Here is a 22,446-nt window from a genome sequence, read left to right as displayed (position 1 = left end):
ACTTTATTTGTAATTTTTTTTTTTGGCGCACTTCTGTTTTCCTGGTTCTAGCTGGAAATTGAAGCAAAAGCACTGACCGACTCAGAGGAAACATTGTTCTTGCTTTACTCTATGCCTGATTGGAAACAGGGTGTTTTAGAAATTGTCTGAGGCAGTGACTTCCTACACAATATCCAGCCCAGTTTTGCAGTTCTCAGGGGTCTGGATTGTTTGATGAAGCATCTGATATTTTGAATGCTTATGTTTAGATAATATGAACCCAAGCTCCTGACATTTTGAGGTTCATCCAGTATTAAATGGAATATAAACTGCAATCCACCCACATGGATCCAATTGCAGGACTTGGACTGCAGTTTATTTTTCTGAAGCTATAGCATGGTGAGTAGGTCAGTAAACAGAGCAAACGTGATACAGAACAATCATAAGGCCCAGGAAAGAAAAATAACTAGGTGCCATTTTTACAGGATTACATTTGTCGGATATACTGTATTTCAAAATCACCTGTCACTGAAGTATGCAAGTGCCATTTCTGATCATAACCACACTTTGTCAAATTCAGTTTAATAAAAGCACCTCAGCTAGCTGATCCTCTGTGTTGTCACTTAGAATGTCAATTGTTAGGAATGTCAATGTTATTTTGGGTGTTGCAATACAGTAACTACATTTCAATTAAAAACAATTTACTACTTTTAAGTTACTTAGACATTTTTGTCAGGTGGCTATTTCCTTTTAGGAGATGAGTACAAAATATCCATAACAATAATAATAAATTACAACAATTTAAATGTCCATCAAGAAAGAAAAGCAATTACAAAACAGTATGTTGTTGTAATTCCGGAAATGACATGAGTAGCAAGGTGCACAGTTCTGTAGGGAAATGGAAAAATGGAAGTGTAAGGAAATGCTTAGTGGGGATGATTTCCACATTAATTAATTAGTTTAAGCAGACTACTTCTTGGAAACCTGCAGGAAAAATGTGCCCTTTGCTGCAATGTGATATTGTACTTTTACCTCCCTGGATTTCTCTGACTAAGCGAGACGTTTTCCAACTGCAGATGTGAGAATCCCAACTGCACCCACCCTTTGCTAACACAAGCCACAAAAGACTGTATTCAGATACTGGTAATCATCTGCCTTTAAACCAACAGGATGGAGGAAGTTCCAAATAAAGTTCTCAAACTGATTCAGCCCAGAAATATTTGCAAAGCTGGTAGCTTTGCTTCAAGATGTGCTATCTAGAAATGTGTCCTGGGCAACTGCTGAACCCTCCTACTAGACTATGATCCCCATGTGTTGCAGTACAGTACAATGTGGCATGTAAAATCAGCCACTAGTTAAAGAACCTTGCAATACCTCAGCAGTCTGGGGCGGGGGAGGGTGTTTTATGGATGTTTTCAGACCCATATAGGAACTGCCTTTTTTGTGAATGGAAATTGGATATGGGGCAAACCCTGCCCCCACACCACAAATGGGGGGAGTTCCACAGATGCAGCAAAATGGGTGCAATTCTGCTGCTAAAGTGGAAGCAGAAATTTTTGGAACCAACAAAGAATGTCTTCACACTTTGTGCCATGTGGATTCCAAACACACTGTTGGACAGGAGTAGGGTGAGTTGGTGCAGGAATTGGGGAAATAGATGTGAGACAAGAGGTATATGGTAGCCACATGGTGCCCTGGGGGTGGGAGAAGGGAAGGATAGATACCATCCACTTGATAAACTCCAATACCCTGCCAACTGTCTGTTTAATTTATGTTAAAATGTTTAAAGTAGCCAAAGTTATGAATCAATTCCTCAAATTCATGTTTTAAAATTGAAACCATTTCTACGACCAAAAGACATCTGAAACTTATTTCCCACCAGTTTCAATTATAGTACAACTGTGGAGGGACAGGGGAGGAGGGGAGAGACACACTGCTCCCAGGCCAATGAGTTATAGATTGAATTTTACTCCAGAGTGAGTTTTTGCAGCACTAATTAAAACAAGGATTTACAAAATGGAAATGCTGACAGAAACTGAGCTAAAGCAAGAGCTAGCAGGAACCACTAAAATGTTATTTTACCATGGAATGGGCTAATCCTTGGAAATCTGAAGTGATATAGCCTTAGCTTGGAGCTGGCATTTGTGTTACCTTCATGGATACCTGATACTACATTCGACAGCTTGTGGTTTCAGGTCTCAGTGGCTAAACTTTAGTTAAAGAAAAGAAACTGTGAAATGACTAAAACAAAGGAACAAAGAAAAGTCCTACAGTTGCTCAGTGTAGTGGTTTTACAGGATGGGATCTTATGCAGTATTGAGAGTACCTCAACTCCCCCTGGGGTCAAAGAGAGTTGAGGGTGCGTTGGCATGTTGTGGGATCAGGGACTACATCAGTACACAGAATTCATTTGAAAGAAAATGAAGATCAACTAACTGATCAGCATCCAAATAACTACTGCAGGGCACTAACTGAGGTCTGGGTAACTGTGTTGGGCTTTCAAACTAGCCTTTGAAAATCGGCATATGTGTGGAATGGATCCCTGGAACCAAATGCAATATAGTGTATTTTATTGAACAATAAAGTGATGTTTGCATCACATTGGGTGTCTGACTTTTACCCACAAAAAGCAGGGAAATTCTGAGTTAAATCTGCCACTGTCCTTAGCCTGGAGACTGTGCAATAAGAATTAAATAAATGGATACATACTATTTGTCATCCTGCAATGACAGAAGCACAATAAGGTAAATTACAGATGGAGATGAATGAAATTATGGTTCTAAAGTGTATGTCTGCCAGGCTGCAGTGCCGCTGACTTAATGTGAAGTAATTTATGGCGTGCAGTTTATTAAATGTCTCAGATAGTATTACAGTAGGATGATCCAATTACATGATGGCAATCCATTACGGATGACTAGGATGCTTTCTCCATTAGACCACTAATCTGTATGTTAGGTTAACTGTGCCTCCTTGCATCTTCTCTGTGGGAATGTCCTTCAGCAAAACTAATTGTTGCATTTATTCTTGCATGTGTGCACAATAGCGCCTTCCCAACATCTTCAGCAACAGTAGCAGTTTTAAAACTGGTGGCACCTTCAAACACAGTGATGCTGGGCAGGTGCAACATTCAACAGTACTGAGGGAAAGGAAGTGAAGAAAGAGAGAAAGGAGAAAACTGAGTTGGGCATACTGTGTGGGAGTGGAGGACAGAGAAATCATGAAAGAGTGGCACACTCATTTCAGTATAAAATGCTTTTCATTTAGTTAACATTGACCCTTTACCAACTTAACTAATGAATATAAAGGCATTTTACACCAAAATAAAAGTAGCCACACAGATTTAAACTGAAATAACTCAGGGTATGAAATTATAACTGATATTTTTGGTTCCATTCAGCAGGTACATAAGCCCTAAATTACAAGTGCATGCTAAACCAATACAAGCCAGGTTTAAATTTCAGTGAATGTTTACGCACAAGGTTGTGGAATGTCAAAAGTTAATCTACTCCTTGGTCAAAAACTGAAGGTGCCAGAAGCAACACAGAATCAGCAAAAGCCCCTAAACCTTTAAACATGTTTAAGCCTGACTTGTTTCAGTTTAGCTTGTGCCTGCTAATTACAGGAGATATTTAAGAATAGATATATTCATTGGCACAACTACTGGAGGAGATGAGGGGAACATGTCTCTTCACATTTGTATCATCTTGATTTCCCCTATGGGCTGCTACAGTTCTCAGTACAAGTCCCCATATTTTTTTTTGTGTAGATTCAGGTCCCTATTCAAATACATTCATATGGGGGAAGGCAGTTACTGTATCTTACCTAATGTACAGGTAACTAGCTTTGTATGTATTCAGTCCTTTTGATTTAAAGAATTTCTAAAGCTTTATAGAGTCAGGTCCGAACGGTCAAATGTTTCATGAAGTTCAGTCCTGATTTGAAATGCTTTTATTTGAAATCGGGAGTCCAGATGTAATAGACCCATTCAGATAACATTATGATGATAAGAAATACATATTTCTTTTCTCCAGTATACTGTGGTTTTATTCTCTGCTTTCCTGGGGAGATTTTGCATGGGCTGACCTTAGAGAATCAGACCACTGTGCATCTGTTCACATTGCCTCTTCCCTCTCCAACCTTCCACATGAAGTGACTATTAAGTGAAGTCTGCCTGCACGACACTCCACAGCTAGAGATGAATGATAGCTAGCAACAATAAAGCATTCACCCAGATGCTTAGTGAGGTTTCTAAGCTCAAAGCACAAGCAGCTGAGGAATTTGAAAAAACAAGGTTTCACTGTAGAATAAGCAGCCAGTTTTTATTCTCCCAGAACACTCGTGCTTCCCAAATGACCCTGGTTTCACCAAGCCACCTGCCTCTGTCAGGAAAATTAATGAACTTCAAAAGTAAATACAACTTGAGATGAACAGCAAGCCCTGTTTTTATAAACACTGGAAATGCCAGCACCACAGTAGTGCATTTTTTCTTAAACAAGCCATAAAGAGAGCTATAAGTAAAAACATGGCTTCTGGACCTTACATTCACTGCCACTGTATCGTCCATTAATCTTTTTTATAGATTCAGCTGCCAAGTTAGCTGTATGTCTGTGCAATACAGGAATGATCCAGCAGTTTCACTCCCATAGAACTGTGTTTACTGTTAATATAGGAGTCAAGATGTGTATTTCAAAAGATTAATTCTTACGAATACTTCAGACAAATAATTTATGTAGTTCCTACTGGGTTAAACATTTTGCAAGGACAACGTATTTCCTGAACAAAATCTTCCATATCCAGTGAGCTTAATCTGCACAGCCCTGCCCATAAAACATTTATAGATCCTTTCTAAAACATTCATGTAAATTAGATATGCAGAATGGTAGAAGGTAATGAACTGGCCACGTATGTGAGTTTGATGGCTCTGTTTACCCTAATTCTTAAAAACAAAAAAACAAAAACAAAAAAGCAGCAGCAAGAACAAAGTGAGAAGACAGCTAGGGACAAAAAATTACAACAAAGAACATGTTACAAAAAGAGGAGTATTGCTGATACATAGAAATATATGTTTCAACAATTGTCACTACAATTTATTGTCCACAACAAACAGTAAGTAGGTCGACCCCACTGTTTAGAGTGAGAAAACATGTTTCTTTTCTCCTGAAAAAAATTAGGAAGCGAAAAAAGGAATTAAGGGAACAAAAACTGATTTTGGTAGGAAAACCGAGGCATGTATCTTGATTTCCATGGGAGCTGGATCAAGCTGACAATTTGACATCAGGGTTGTATATTTAGTGCTAATTATTTTTATCTGTGACTCTGGTTAAAATCAATATGGCCATGTCAATGCCAGCTAGGGCATGAACTCTCCTTAGGTGCTGTTTATGTAGCTCCGATAATCTCAGTCCCTAGGATTCCAGAGCAGTTATGAAAACTTTTATCCCATTAAATGACTAAAGAAGGACGGTTATAGTTATGAGAAATTCCTAATTAGCTGAGTGCCAAGAGCTTAGTCTGCCCCATGTTCTACGCACACATTCTTCCTTCCAAATGCACAGATTATTATTAGAAGCATCAACTCATATTTTTAGGAAGAGAAGTTCCTGACTTTTAACCAAAAAAAATGTTGGAAAGCCACAGTGATGACTGGAAAGTTAAATTCACCTTCACACTTAAATATGCCAGCCTTTGTTAATTGGTTTCTACCAATCACACTGTACTTTGTGGTGGATAAACACTAATGAGACAGATTCATCCCTGCAGAAACAAGTGCAGAAACATCAGTGTGCACCCAATGGTGCCTACAGGAAAGCTGTGCCTATAGATGATATTCCTATGCCTTCCCTGGTGTGGAAGCATCTTAAATTCCCATCTGCAGTTCCATGGGAGCTCCTTTGGTTGAGGTTCCCAGGAAGATACAGAGATCAGTACGTCTCTCAGACAACCTGGCCTTGCTCACTCCTAGGCTGGCCTTAGCCATATTTGGAGCAAGTGCTGGCTGGCTCTAAGCTCCGTGCTGTAGCAGGAGCTGTGGATGGCTTGTACCTCTATAATCCCACTGCAGGCAGACTTTCCACTGTTAGGGGCCAGCAAGCTGATTTCTGCTCAAACAAGCTGGCAGAACCCACAGAGTGAGTCTGGCACACTATATTTAAATCTTGGAAAATTCAGTGTAGATATTCCAAACTCCTGCACCACCACTGCAAATAAATAAAATAAAAAATTAGCAGCATTTTCTGAGGCATTGTTTGCTTTGTACCCTTCTAATTCTGGACAAACGGTGCCATTGGAGGTTCACAAAATGATCCCATTTATTCCTGGCCTTCTGTGAGTATTTCACTGTTAAAAATTGATGCAGATACAGTCAATATAACAGTCCTCCACTGTTTATAATTGACTCTTTGTCGGGAGGGCTGCATATGCTGGGCCAATTTCTGCTTTCATTTACACCAGTGTAAATCCTGAGCAACTTCACTGACTACAATGGAATTATTCTCAATTCAGAGCAATGTAAACAGAAGCAGAATTTAGCCTACACTTTTTACATTTCTATAACTGTGGAAATGAATAAGAAGATTATACAAATGGGGTGAATTATATAAAATAAAAAGCAAGTAGCTACCAACCATTCCAATAAACCCATATCTAGTGAGCTGATTACAAAGCCACTGTTGAGAGAGAGTGTGTATATAGAATATCAGGTTTAGAAGGGATCTCAGAAGTCTAGTCTAGTGATCTAGTCCAACCCCTTGCTCAAAGCAGGACCAATCCCCAGACAGATTTTTGCCCCAGATCCCTAAGTGGCCCCCCTCAAGGATTGAACTCACAACCCCGGGTTTAGCAGGCTAATGCTCAAATCAATACACACACATGTCTACGTATATTTTATAATCATTTGGATTTAGGGCCTAGCTAAGGTGGTAACAATAAACGGAATTTCTAAGAATTCTGAGGTGATGGTGGATTTGAGATAAGGCAGTGTGCTGAGTCCACTTCTCTCCAGTCCTGGTATGGAGTTAATAAGTAGGACAGCTGCAATACAGAGAAAACTAACATATATGGATGATCTGGCCCTTTTGGTTGACAGCAAAGAGGAATCGGTAACTATGTTATCTGAGTAGGCATCTGTGTTTGAAGATCATGGTTTAAAGGTAAACACAAAGAAAACTGAACTTGTGCAAACAGAGAGGGTGGAAGAAGAGATCTTGATTAAATCATTAGAATCATAAAAAAAAAGTAGTGCTGGAAGGGGCCTCGAGAGGTCATCAGGTCCAGCCCTCTAGGATCAGGTGAACCTAGACCATTCCTGACAGATGTTTGTCCAGCCTGTTCTTTAAACCTCCAGTGATGGGGATTGCACAATTTCCTTTGGAAGCCTATTCCAGAGCTTAACTTAGGTTAGGTTAGATCAGGGATCGGCTACCTTTAGCACACAGTCCATCGGGGAAAGTCCCTGGTGGACTGGGGCAGTTTGTTTACCTGTAGCCTCCGCAGGTTCGGCCGATCGCAGCTCCCATTATAATAACCTATCAGAGGTATAAAGGAGAAGCCTCTTAAAAGGAACAATATCTTATTGTGTGACTCCCAAGAAATTCTAGCGAGGCGTCAGGGATCATTTTTTCATAATGATTACCACACTGGTTGATTGAAATATTTGTATTTTTCCCTCAAGCCACATCAGCTTTTCCTGCCATCCACTATTTGGCAGCAAACATTCAATCTGGACTGCATCATCTTTTTAGCTTTCACTGTTCCCCTCCCTTCACCCATGAATTGCGCCCTAGTTGCCCCTGGTTGTTAGGAGATACCTCTCTCATGTCTTCACTGTACCAGAAATTACAACAGTTTTTCCTGCGTTTCTCAAAGCTTAATAGCTGAGGAGAAAGAGTGTCAAAGTTTGTTCAGTGGGGGGTGGGGAAATATTTTAATCTCTTTTTGGTTCCAGTATGAACCCAGTATGGGTTCTGCACTAGGATTTTATGCCCAGCACAGACAAGACATCAGTATCTACAGTCATATTTCCAAGCAGCTGTTTCTAAGGGCTCTGTGGTCCTTTAACTCCCTAATACAGACTTCTTTCAAAAGAAAGCAGCCATCTTGATTTTTCCCATAACCTCCTCTGAGACCTTTTTTCCTTTTTTTTCCTAAATCAAACACATATCATTCTGCCCTCCCCCTTGGATCCCTTAATAATTTTTAGATTCCCCTATAGAAATAGTATGCAGAATTTCATTTCTCCTTTTCCTGTATTATAGGTAAGTGATGACTAATTTAATGTGCAGGACAAGTGAAGGGCAGATCAGTGTCCTGAATTTTGAAGCTTCTTTGTCTCCAGAGAGATGCAAGTGCTACATGCTTTTAGGCAGCTGAACACTTTTAGGAATCTTTTAAAAAGTCAACAATATTTCTGCAGACTCAATACTTGTCATCAGTAAACAGTGCCAAGTGGGTTCCAAGAAGTGCTGGTTTGGGGGCAGTGAAACCCAAGACTTCATTAGACTAAATGGTACTTGGGGGACATTATTCTTTTTTTTTTCTTTTCCCCCATAGCCCTTGTGTAGGCAATATGCTTTTTCTAAAAAAGAGTCACAGCTATACTAGTGTATTTTTCCAGTAAACTTTAATGGCTTCTTTAGGTTTACTGGAGGTATTTCTCCACTAAAAAAAGCCTCATTGGTGAGCTAGCTGTTTACTATTCCTCACTGGACTTCTGCAAGAAGAGACATTGGCTTCAATCCAGCTCCCACTGAGGTTCACTGTTTTCAGTAGGAACACCATCAGGTTCTCTCTTATTTCTTGTGACGTATAGTGAAGTTAGTTTTGATGATCTCCTCCTCTAGTGATCATTCAGTTACATAGACTGAAAGTTCCTTTTCACCCCTTTTCAATGGGTGTGGATGTTTCTTTCCTTCTCTTTTTCTTGAATGTCATTTGTTTTTTCATTTGTTTCACGGGTATTTTCAGATCCTTTTGAGTGCTGCTAAGCCGGTAATGTACAATATGGTGCAGCTTGTGGGGGTTGCTGATTACAACCTGTTGTTGTTGACTGACTTGCCATGGCATTATAATGCTTTTATACCATTGTGTGATTTGGATGTTGATGGTAGTGTTCATTCAGATCTAACAATTAAATCAGATTACTCAAACTGATTCTTACAATGTGATTCTTGTGTATGTAAGTAAGCAGCTTCTCAATATGAAGCAGAAATTAACAGAGGAGGTTGAAAAGTTTCAAAAGTTCAAATATCCCCTCCCCCCTCAAATCAGGAAAAACTTGACACCTTTTTCAAACAGCTCTAAAAATGGACATCCCCATCCTGTTTTCCAGGAGGATATCATTTTAGATGTGTACAGGCTAACAACAAGAAATCTGTTCCTGTACTGTTTTCTAGTTTCTGGATTTAATGTATTACGTACACCCAGAAATTTCCCAGAATTATGCTTTGTTGTTTTGGAGGGTGTGTTGTTAGTGGGGTTTTTTGTTGTTGTTTGTTTGTGTTTGAAGTTATGCTTTGGTTTTATTGCAAAAGAGGCTTCATTTGGTTTAGCCCAGGCTTCTCACCAAGGAAAAATAGTAATATGCTATATATGTTCATTGCAAGACCTTTATCATGGAAGTCCAGAACCACTGAGTCCTCTCCCCCACCCAAAAATGTTAGGAGGTGAAATCCTGGCCTCATTTAACTCAATGGCAAAATTCCCATTGACTTCAGTGGGGCCTGGATTGCTCCTTAGGTCCACATCCTTAATGGCTGTAAATCAGCATAGCTCCATTTACTTCAATGGAGTTTCAGTGATGTCCATTTGGCCCTTTATTTTCCAGGAATAACACACTTTTACTTAACCATAATTTGGGTACTATACCAAAAATACAACCAGAAACTCATTTATCAGAGGGTCGGAGAGAGGATGATGCAAGGGATCACACCTGTAGACTTGCTGTGTACCAGATTTTAAAGGGAGACTCTTCCATTCTAAGGACAAATAAATGACTGAAGGCTTCCCATCTTAGCACTCATCTGTTTGTAAGGTCACTTTCCCGCAACTATATTAGTTGCCCTCCAGGATAGACACATTAAATATGGAATAAAGCAACACACACTTGGGAAGACTGCAGTATTCAACAGGAGGTCCAGTATGAAAAGCTCTTATGGGAAGGTGGGAGGGCAGAATTTATAAACTTTTCCCTCACGCCATACAAATACAGTTTTTAAAAATATGCTGGAAAGCAAATACAGTCTGAATTTACTGCTCCCAATTTAGCCCTTTTAAAATTTACATAACATTTAAAAAAGTTATTAATTGAGCAGTGAAGGAAATGCTGTGGCCAAGCCAGTAATATCACATTTTAATTAGCCAGCTTTTCTCTTTTGCTGCCATTGGCACAGCTCTGTCTTCCAATGGTGCTTTACTGCTAGCTGAATTGCTTTTACTGTAAAGTTCACTTAGTATTATTCTGCAAACTGTCACTAAACTGGAAGCATTAAACAGCTCTGAGTTAGTTAGGGTTTTGGTGATTTTTTTTTAAATAGTCAATGAATGTTAATTGTGGTGATATGGCCAGGCCAGCACTGGCTAAGGGGATCAGGACAGGATAGCCAGGAAGCAAGAATACTGAATGAGAGTTACAGAGCCTTGAAAAATAACTACAGGCTTTGGCTTCCTGTATAACCTAAAGCCTAAACACCTAAAGTGTTATATTGCTATTACAATCCAGGTACTATATCAAAAAATAGTAACACTTTGTTCTATTTTGTTTTGTTGTTGTATTTTCTGTTCTCTCTCTTCTTCAAGTACTCCTCCTTGATCTGCCCATGGTAAGATCAAGAAAATAATGATCATCTTAATGAGATTAGAGCCAGATCCTCTTCCCAGCACAAAGCCCAGCTAAACAAGCATAGGCTGATGAGGACAGAATCCTCTCCCCTGATTCAGTTGCTCTGGAGCTACTATTGCAGACTCAGAGAATGTAGGGCTTATGGCTGCTTCAGTCCCACACTGTGCTAGGGTGTACGGAGCCTTGCTGAGCAATGCTCAGACTACTCCCCAGGAAGTATGGATGCTCTGTGCAGATTCTCCATGTCCTCCCCACCCTCCGCAGTGAAACATTTATTCTACTGCATTCAGAATTTCCACAGCCCTCATTTGCCTCTGCAACCAAACCACATATATCTTGCCCTATTGTCTTCAGCATTCTAGTCCAAACTCGCTGTTCCTGTGATTTGTACCCAGTTTCAATGTGTGCAAAGGATAGCGTTGTCACTTTGTATCGCTACATGCTATAGCTGTGGATTCAACTTTTAAATAAATAGACGGGTCTCAAACAGAGACAGCATTTATCAGTTATGCAAGTTATCGGTTCTTCTCTTGCTAAGAAGATAGGTATAGGTCTCAGGAAGACAAGTATAGAGCTCAGGCAAAACACTCATCAACTTCACTGGCTGTTTTGCCAGGGAACTTCTAGATTGGGCCCCTCAGAGCTTAAGACTTAGTAACAGAAATGGATATTTAAAATATTACCTCAGTCACTAAAAACGTTGGTTACATCATAGAATCATAGAATATGATAAAAACATAATCCTCGTACATTCACAATTCAGTGGAGAAAGAAGTGTGCCAGTCGAGCAATTGCCTTGACAATCAGAATCTCATAGGAATATACTCTCTGTTCAGAAATATTCACTTAATTGATGCTTTTAAAAATAAGCAAAGTACTAAGCATTAAAACACTTAAGAACGTGTCTGAAGACTGACTGCCATTCAATACTGGCATCATTCTACGTGGAGAGGAAGTGAAGACTAACTTATCCCTGTGAAACTATGGGATGAAAATGAATTGCCAACAACCAAAAAAATCTGTACTTAGCTATGCCGCATTCCTACAAAACTCAAATCATGAGTTTTGTTCTGCACAGTATAAGCTGTTCAGGGCTAGGACTTGAAACACCACATTAGAACAGTAAAGCCAGTGAAAAATTGTACGCCAAGAGTTGTCTTTTCAATTAATATGGATTACTGTTTTTCGGCCCTCATCAGAACATATTGTTCCCTTGTCCATATTTCACTTCCAAACTGTGAATTCAGAATTTAATCTAAGGGAGAACTTTTAAAAATCTAAGGGAAATTTTACCAGCTCAGATCTCTCTTATGCTGTGACTTTGTATGAACTTCACATATTAAACACTAAACCTTTCAGGTGCCAGTTAATCCACTTATATCGAGAGACAAATATTGATCTTTTCTGAGAAGTGTCATAGGATTCTTTCCTCAAACTAATCTGATACCTAATCAGGAGCCAATATTCTAGCAGGAAGCATCTGGAGCTGGTCTTTTAGGAAAGCCAAGGTACAGCCAGGAAGGGTAAAACTATAACAGGTGAAATACTGATTTCATTTAAACCAATAATAATCCAGAATAATTGAAATGAAGTTAGTTGAGCTAGTCTTGATTTCTACTGGTGTAACTGAGATCATCATCTGGCCCTAAGGAAATATTTGGAAATGAAGAATTAGATTAAAATATTAAAGCCCAAATCAAAAAGGCACCTTCAGGATTTTTTTAGCACATGGATTTACTACATCTCCATGTGAACTCAAACCAGTAGATTGTATCACAGTTTGAGAATTACCCTAACTAAAATTTCCCCTCAAAATAGCCCTTGCTATGAGGAGAAGTATCATGGCTATACACTTTATAAACAGTGTTAAAAAAATGGAAATTTAAACAAACCAAAATTAAATGTAAACAATATTAATGGTCTTATTTAAAGCCACAAAACCAAAGAAATTAAGAGTTAAATCTGAAAATCCAGGTTAATTATATTTCCTAGTTCATGCCTGTGTGCCTTACTATTTTTCCTTCACAAGATAATGTTACTTCCAGCTAAGAAATGTAATCCTGGCCCAGACAGTCTCTCTCATAGTGTACCAGCTTGCTTGTTAGTTTTCAGGTGCCAATGATGAAGTCAAAAAAATTTCCACGGAAAACAGATAGTTTTTGTGGTTGTGGGGAAATATTAGTCAGATCCAATTTTGTGACCAAAAAAAAAAGGTGTTGATGGAAAATTTTCAGCCAGCTGTGTTCAGAAATATCTTCCAAATCATCGAGTATTGTATTTCAAGTTAGCATATGTTCACATAGGGTGACATTCACTAGTATATAGAGGACTAGTACAAGGACTAGGCACATCTTATGTCCTACATAAGTCCACACGAAGATGTGGAGTGTGTAGATACATGTATGAGATAAAACTTGACCTCGTGTTGAGACTGGCAGATAAGCAAAACTACAGCACTTTGTACAGTTTGAGTTCTGTACAAAGTTCATTAAAACCAAAAGGCTCCTGCCACCCAGATTTTGGCAATGAGCATATTGAGCGCTCATTCCCCATAGCAAAACTCAGCTGTAATGTCATACACCTGCCAACTTTGAAAGCCAGAATATTTGGTACTGGAATCTGCCACACAACAACTTCTTGATCTACCTTTGCATTACTGCTCAAACCATTCTCCCAGCTCCAATAAGTGATAAATGTGGTCACCCCTGCAACTCCTATGATATTGTGAAGAACACTCTGGAAATGGGTTTTCCGGGAATAGAAAGTTACAACACTGCTGCTGCACTAGTTCATAAAATCACCCAAGGAAAACATCCTGAATGAATTAGAAAGTTAACACATCTATATGGGTTATCATTTGTTCTTTTTCTTTCATTATCAGATTCTGAAACGTTAACTTGTCACATTTGGAATCTATGTATCAAAAGGCTTTGGGGCATGTAATGACAAACATCAGGGAGGGAGAAGAGCTATTTAAGCTAAAGGACAATGTTGTCATAAGAACAAATACAAATAAACTGGCCATGAATAAATTTAGGCTAGAGATCAGAAGAAGGCTTCTATCCATCACAGGAGTGAGATTCTGAAACAGACTTTCAGTAGGAATAGTGGGGGCAAACAACTTAACTAGTTTTAAAATAAGAGTTTGATACATTTATGAATGGGATTATACAGTGGGGTTGCCGGTGACTGCAGGGGACTGGACTCAGTGAGCAGGAGGTTCCTTCCAGTCCTATGCCCCTCTGACATCAATACAAGTAAAGGCAGGACATTCTTGGATGAAATGGTAATACATTTTATAAAACTGTACACAGGATTACAGAGTTTCTCTGATACTCACAAAGGGCCCAGTTCTACTGTTGTTACTCTGAGTAGCACTTCTCCAAGAATAATTCCATTGTGTTCAGTGGGAGTATGCTTCTGTGCAAATTCTCAGTAAGTGAAAGGATAGCAGACCTAGGCCCTTAAAGACCAGCTACCTGCAGTGATCTGGCACTAGCTCAATGCACTACTAGATCCAAGTTTGTGTCTCATCTAAGTACTTTTCTTCCAGGGTGGTAAGTACAGAGACAGGGCCAGTATTATGAATAGACAACTACATAAGAAGGAAAATCTGGGAGGGCTGGCAAAAGTGAGCACCCATCGCTGGGGCAGCTGGTATCATGAGAGTCTCTCCGTGTTGGGGGTTGTGGAGCGCTGTTGCCTATTGCAACTGATTGCAGAAATGGATTAGGGACAGCAAGAGTATCTGCTCATCTTTGACCAACCTAGCCATATATGGTAATCCCAATGACGACATCACTTCCTTGTTTACATGAACTTTGAGCCTAAGCAAATTCTATGCTTGGTCAAGGTACACTACATATGCTTCTTAACAGTGGGTGGAGAAGATGCTGAAATGTAAGAACTGGCATTCTTTTAGGAAAGCATGAGTTTAACGCCCTGGTTCTAGATACCATCAGCCTTATGCTGTTGCATGCCTAGCCAGTTTGAGGCTTTGGAATGGTGTAAATCAGCATACCCCCACTGACGTCAACAGAGCTATCCTGATTTATTCCAGCTGAGGATGTGGCCAATTGTTTCTAACAGAAGTAGAGAAATAATGAATAGTAATGCAGCTCAGGGGTGGCTCTAGACATTTTGCCACCCCAAGCAGGGCAGCATGCCATGGGGGGTGCTCTGCTGGTCACCGGGAGAGCGGCAGGTGGCTCCGGAGCAGCGGCACCAGCGGACCCTCCGCAGGCATGCCTGCGGGAGGTCCACCAGAGCCGCCTGCCACTCTCCCGGCGACCGGCAGAGCGCCCCCTGCAGCATGCTGCCCCAAGCACACACCTGGCGTGCTGGGGCCGGGAGCCGCCCCTGATGCAGCTGTTAAAATCTTGCTAATCAGCTCTTAAAATCTTGCATTGTGAGTAGTTGCACTGACTTTACCAGGACTACTTGTCTTTAGATTAAAATAGTACAAAGCACTTGAAAGTCAAAGGTTATTTAAGGGTAAGCAACATAAATATAAGCAATCGAATATGTGTCACATAGAATTCATAGTAATTATGAGTTCACATTGCAGCAGTGGTTTGTGGGATTAAAGCTGATAGAATGCAAAATACTGTAGGGTGGAAGGAAAGAATCAAAAGCTCACTGCCTACTAAACCAAAATTACTGGGTGGAAGTTTACAGCATGGAAAGCTCTCTTAAATAGTCTCACTGGCAGAAAGTTCCTGTCTTTGGTCAAATCTTCATTATTGCACTGTATAAAAACACTGCCGGTTTGGGTAAAGAAGAGAAGTGTGAAAGCTGGCATTATCCCCCCTGGCAAAAGTTTCTTCAGAGATTTTTGCTAGAGATCAGAATAACCAGAGGCCACCATACTCAGCACAAAATATAAAATCCATTTCTTCAGCTTAGCTATCCAGAAATATATTCTTTACACACAGACACAGTATGCAAAAGACCCACAATCAACTAACTATTCAAGTTTTATACCTACAAGCAGAGAAGGGTGAGAGTGTTGTTACTTCAAATTGAATTTCTTGGGAGTCTCTAAATACTGGAGTAATTTGTGTCTTGGCCCCACTGAAGGCAATGGCCAGTCTCCTGCAGGCTTCAATAGGGACGGGATAGTAAGTTATGGGTCAAAACAATTCCTGGTGTAACTATTGACTTCAGTGGAATTACACCCAGGATGAATTTGGCCTATAGGTGAAATTCACCACTGTGAAGTAGGTCAGCCCAAGGCCTATTAACTACTTAAGTCCTATTTAAGCCCTGTTTGAGGCCCTTGTGCTGAATTTCAATGTTTATGCTATGTGGCACTTAGATGCGCCCATCTAAAAACTGAACAATGCAAGCCCATTTTCATAAAAGAAACAGAGACCGGGCATTTTGAAAAAGTCATGAAATTCATACTCCAGGCTGAAATTTCAGTAAAAATCAGGTTTTTGTACCATAGAGAGATACCATGAATGTTTTAAAAGAACACACATTATATACTTTCTTCCATAAAGAGCATAACATATAATTACTTATGGTCTACCCAGATATAATTTGCGTTTGTTGCTTCTATTTCTTTTCAAATTATACTTTGCAATTACATTTACTTTCTAGATAGGCAGTGCTAATGCACACTTTAATGAAGATGCCATTCAATGTTGATGTTTATTCTTGACACAATAAGCATTTAGACATTTCTGTGGATGGTGAACAGAGAAGTTTCCCACAGCACATAAAAAAATAACCCTCCCAGATTATTTGCTTGTTTCTGATTTCCTACTTTTGAATGATCCACAATTTCCTTTTTACAGCAGCTGATATCACAAAACCCAGTTGTCTAGACCTAATGTTTCACAAATACTACAAAGGCCTGATACTGAATTGGTGGAAATACGTGTATTGATGTCACTGTCTGCAGAATCAGGACCTGAGAAAGCAAATCTTACTATATCTTACAACATGTTTACACCCTTATTTACAGCCCCCTCAGTTTAGGGTGACCAGACAGCAAGTGTGAAAAATCAGGACAGGGGGTGAAGGGTAATACAAGCCTATATAAGAAAAGGACCCAAAAATCGGGACAGTCCCTATAAAATTGAGACATCTGGTCACCCTACCTCAATTAAAAACTCCACTCTCAGGCTTCAGTCAATGACCAATCAATGTAGCAACACCCTGGCATTTATTTATTTAGGCCATTGGTAAGGAACTCCCCTTAGTTATTGCAGTGGTTAAACACCACTGAAATGTGTGCTGCAAAACTCATCTGTTACACTGACCTTGAAGCTGGCGTCCTTTGTACAAATCCTTTGTTTTGGTTGGATGAGCTCTGGCGCTGTTATCACACTTAGGTTGTTCATACCTACGGGGAAAGCAAAGAGAAGAAAAAACAAACTTAAATCAACTTAAATTAGATTTGTTCTTCTTTCGAACTCTATATGGTTACACTGAAATTATACCTCATTTGTTCAGAGCCAAAACTGTGTAATTTTATTCTCATTACAGTCGTACACAAGGATATAGACAGAAGTGAAATGATACATAGTGCTGATATTTCAAAGACCTCATTGCAAATATTAATTCATTCATCCTCACAACACCACAAAAGTATGAGTGAGCCCATTATACTGATCAGGAAACTGACGAAACAAGGCAGCGAAGAAGCATTAGGAAACCTAATACAAAAAGAAAATTAGGTTCCTCCCACCTACCAGAACACCGGTGTAAAAAGCTGTAAACCATATAACACATTTGGCAGCTGGCATGTTATTCAGGTTGTTCCTGAAAAACAATTTTAGCCCCACCCTCCCCCCCAACAACCTGGTACTGTGCTTGGTAGATATTACAGTACTAAAATTGTATTATGACTGGAACAAACATTAGCTTATGTAAGAAAGGCTGACCTCTAATCACTAGCAGTTACAGAAAAGTCTGGAGAACGAGGAGATGTGTTGGGATGGCTTCAACTGGAGAGTGGAATGGACTTAGCTGATCTTCAGTTATTGCTTGATACATGATATGTCTTGTCTCTTTCTTAGACATTTATTTAATGCAAGCCTGTGAGTCACAGATGGTAACAAGAAACCCTGTGCTATTTGTATCGCCTCTACAATTAGACGTATCAAATGCCACCAACTGTGCTGTCTTCCCCATGATCTTGTAATAGATGCTATATAATGAAGTATATCTATTCTGCATTTACAACCCCATCCTCATCTTCAGATGCAACACGTTGTGAGTCTTTATGCTTCCTGCTGCTACTACCAATTTATTAGCACAGTTACAGGTGACACAGTCTTCACTGTAGGAGTATGTCTTAGCAGGAATGTTGTAAGCAAGAGACAAGAAGTAATTTTTCCACTGTACTCAGTGCTGATTAGGCTTCAACTGGAGTATTGTGTCCAGTGCTGGGTGCCACATTTCAGGAAAGATGTGAACAAATTGGAGAAAGTTCAGAGAAGAATAACAAAAATGATTCAAGGTCTAGAAAACATGAGCTGTGAGGGAAGATGGAAAAAAATTGGGTTTGTTTAGTCTGGAAAAGAGATTACTGAGAGGGGACATAACAGTTTCAAGTACATAAAAGGTTGTTAGAAGGAGGAGGGAGAAAAATAGTTCTCCTTAACCTCTGAGGATAGGACAAGAAGCAATGGGTTTAAATTGCAGCAAGGGCAGTTTAGGTTGAACATTAGGAAAAATTTCCTGTCAGGGTGATTAAGTACTGGAACAAATTGCTTAGGGAGGTTGTGAAATCTTCCATCATTGGAGATTTTTAAGAGCAGGTTAGACAAACACCTGTCAGGGATGGTCTAGGTAATAGTTAATCCTGCCATGAGTGCAGGAGACTGGACTAGAAGACCTCTCAAGGTCTCTTCCAATCCTACGATTTTATGCTGATATTTCAAATGCCAACAATATTTGTGTCGCGAATGTGATGGCTACATTGTACTTAAGTATAGCTGGATCTATGCCTCTGCCACCACCAGCTTGGAGGGCATGCCAACAATAAGAAGGTTCAGGGCAAAGCAAACAGTCAGATCCTGGCCACCACTGCTTCTAGTTGCAGGTGATATAACTTAGAGCAGCTCTGTAGCTCAGCCCCTGTCTAGTCCAGTAACAGGAGACCAGAAAGGTGGCAGTGGCACAGAGCCACCTTCCAATCCTCCATCCCAAGCTGTACTGTGTGTAAACTTGACACACCTGGGGATTGATCCCACCCAATTTTATCAGCCCTCACTCTCACACTGCTCACATCCTTCCAAAATTCAGAATACCATCCTGGTGCAGCCTCTTGTGTGTCTTAAACCAAAACTCTGGAATAACCAAAGAAGATACAAAGCATGATTCATTCCTGCCTTGCACATTTTGCTACTATTCTGAGTTGTTAGCATTGTATACTGACTTGGAAAATAAGTGACAATACTAATAAATCCACCCTGTGTTTTGCACTGAGGCCAGTTTAGTGAGTGCTTGCAACAATATTCATACAACACAGAATGGTAAACTGTCTATATTTTATGAGCCTCCCTATGGAGTCTCGGTGCTCTGATTTAAGAAGTTCCCAACAAATGGATAGGGACACAACTAACTGGTGAAATATCAAACAAGAAAAGAATTTCCATCATACTCAATAGGAAAACTGTGTGTACTCGGGCTCTGTAACTACACATTTGGGTCTTCCAGTGCTACTGGAATTGCCACAAGAACTGAATGTGGAAAGCACTGTTGCCATGTTTTTAAAACCAAAAGAGGGACTGGTTACACTATGGTGTTTACAATAAAGCTATTTAATTTGTTGCCTCAGAGTGTATGGAACTATCAGCATTCTGCAGGTTCGGGGTTACAATTTCCTCTCTCTGTCTCACACACACATATATATACACTATCTCACACACACACACATACACACAGAGAGGACCTGATTTTCCATTGCCTTGCACCTTGTGTAATCATTTATACCTGTGGAAAGTGGGGGTAAAACACTACCAGATCAGAAAAGAAGAATTTTACACCTGCTTTGCACTGGGTACAACGCAGAGAAGAATAAGGTCTTCTGCCTTTTGGTTCCAATCCTGTGATTTTATCAATCTATTGTCCCTTCATTAAACATAAAATGCAGATAAGAAACTTGTCTAAATTCTATTTAAAAGAGGATCTCTTTCTGCTTCCCTTTTACCTGTCTTTAACTCTTGGAGTGCCATTGGAATCCCAACAAGTGAAAGCTCACAGACAATGTAAGAAAATGGGGCTTTGATCACGCTGCTGGCTGCGGATTGCATATCAGTGTCAGACCTAATTCACTAGCAGTTACTGTGAGATTTAGTCCCCCTACACTAATGACAATCCAAGAAATGCGAGCTGTGGCAAGAAAGACGGCTACTTTTACCATTGACTGATTAGGAGGAATGACACTTGGCAACCAGTCATGATGTAAGCTCTTTGGTCCAAAGCTGCTCCCACAGTTTAAAAAGCCTGTTTCTCACCAACATACAGTACATAAGACAGGGTATTTCAGCTCCGCATGGTGTTACACAGCACATGGGAAACTCTCACCACCCGCATGGTGATACAGCTACAGCTGCTTGGTGCCCTATATGTATTAGTTTGCAAAGGTGGCCAAAATAGAGATGAAAGATGCTAGAAGCTATAACAGCTCAACCAGGTCTAATAACTTCATTTCATGCCACTTCATGGTTTGCTTCTCAGGCATATTCCTCCCAAAAATAGATTATTCCAATGCCCAAGATTTTGACTGAAATATTAATCAGTCATATAATGAAATATCATAGAATCACAGAACTGGAAGAGACCTCGAGAAGTTATCTAGTCCAGTCCCCTGCACTCAAGGCAGGACTAAGTATTATCTAGACCATTCCTGACAGGTGATTGTCTAACCTGCTCTTAAAAATCCCCAGTGATATAGATTCCACCACCTCCCTAGGCAATTTATTCCAGTGCTTAACTACTCTGACAGTTAGGAGTTTTTTCCTAAGTCCAAACTAAACTGCCCTTGCTGCAATTTAAGCCCATTGCTTCTTCTCCTATCCTCAGAATTAAGAACAATTTTTCTCCCTCCTCCTTGTAACAACCTTTTATGTACTTGAAAACGTCCCCTCTCTGTATTCTCTTCTCCAGACTAAACAAACCATTTTTTTTCAATCTTTCCTCCTAGCTCATGTTTTCTAGACCTTTAATCATTTTTGTTGCTCTTCTCTGGACTTCCTCCAATTTGTCCACATCTTTCTAAAATGTGGTGCCCAGAATTGGACACAATACTCCAGCTGAGGTCTAATCAGCACGGAGTTGAGTGGAAGAATTCTTTCTCGTGTCTTGCTTACAATAGTCCTGCAAATACATCTCAGAATGATGTTTGCTTATTTTTGCAACAGCATTACATTGTTGATTCATATTTAGCTTATGATCCATACGTTGTGGTACAGTAAGATAGGCCTTTAACTGAACCCAAACTGAATCTTTATTGAGGCTCATAAAAATTTGATAACTTTTTTCTGCTCTCCCCCCCACCCCTTATGGGAAGCCCCTAGAATTGAATAGATGACTATCACTTTTCTACTTTTTTGTTTGTATTATCCTATTGAATTTAATAGAGAACTATTCTCCGGCTATATAATTCTGTAGGATAGTTCACAAAACCTCTAGAAAATATATATTCAATTAATTTCAGTAGAACCTCATTACATTTCTACAGAATTCTATTGGCTTCATCCCTATACTCTATAGGGCTGTTCTGTACATGTTTCTTTTCATTTCTATGTTCCACTCCACCTTTTTGTTTCAGCTGGTACATGGAGGAGGAAGTACAAAGGGTCTTTAAAAAAAATCAGCATTTATAGCAGTTGCATGTGTCTAAGATCACCTCATTGGTTCCCCATGGTCAATATGGGAGGCACCTTTAGTACCTGTGTGATAACTGTCACGTGTTGACATTTTAATGGTTTCTAACACTGCATGTTCTCAGTAGATTTTCAGCACCATTTTGTGATCAAAGAACCTTTTGGTGCTTTTCTGAATTGAACTCACAAACACTTTTTTAGATTCTTTCAACTATAGTCTAGTTGTTTAAAAATCTCCTACAATTGGTAAAATCCTTTCATCGTGTTAGAAGTTCTCAATAGTTATAGGCTTCAATCTTGCAAACAGTTACATGTGTGAATAGTCCCATAGACTTCAGTAGGACTACTTATGTGAGTAAGTGCCAGCATGTGCATGTGTTTGCAGGATCAAGGCCATAGGTTGCAATGACAAGGCATAACAAGGTTTAATATTAAAGTTGCTTCACCTTAATTCATAAATCCCATTTTTTGTTAGTTTATATCTCATCCATTTCACTTTGTTTTTAAGGGGACATGGTAAGGTTAAAGTTCATAGTTTTAAAAAAAAACACATTAGTCTGCAGAAGAGAAGAGTGAAGGGGGATTTGATAACAGCCTCAACTACCTGAAAGGGGGTTCCAAAGAGGACAGAGCTCCGCTGTGCTCTGTGGTGGCAGATGACAGAACAAGGAGCATTGGTCTCAAGTTGCAGTGGGGGAGGTGTAGGTTGGATATTAGGAAACACTATTTCACTAGGAGGGTGGTGAAGCACTGGAATGGGTTACCTAGGGAGGTGGTGGAATCTCCATC

General features: G+C 39.8%; 1 protein-coding gene across 1 annotated transcript in view; it reads right to left on the bottom strand.

The window, feature by feature from the left end:
• SMOC2 (SPARC related modular calcium binding 2) overlaps positions 1-22,446 on the bottom strand; it is a 170,180-nt gene that overhangs the window by 15,886 nt on the left and 131,848 nt on the right. The window contains exon 9 of the mRNA XM_030556794.1: positions 17,083-17,165. Coding sequence (XP_030412654.1) covers positions 17,083-17,165 — 83 coding nt within the window. The remainder of the gene's footprint in view (positions 1-17,082; positions 17,166-22,446) is intronic.

The sequence above is a fragment of the Gopherus evgoodei genome, chromosome 3 (assembly GCF_007399415.2).
Source record: "Gopherus evgoodei ecotype Sinaloan lineage chromosome 3, rGopEvg1_v1.p, whole genome shotgun sequence".
Taxonomy (NCBI): Eukaryota; Metazoa; Chordata; order Testudines; family Testudinidae; genus Gopherus; species Gopherus evgoodei.
This window is presented reverse-complemented; position numbering and strand designations above follow the sequence as displayed.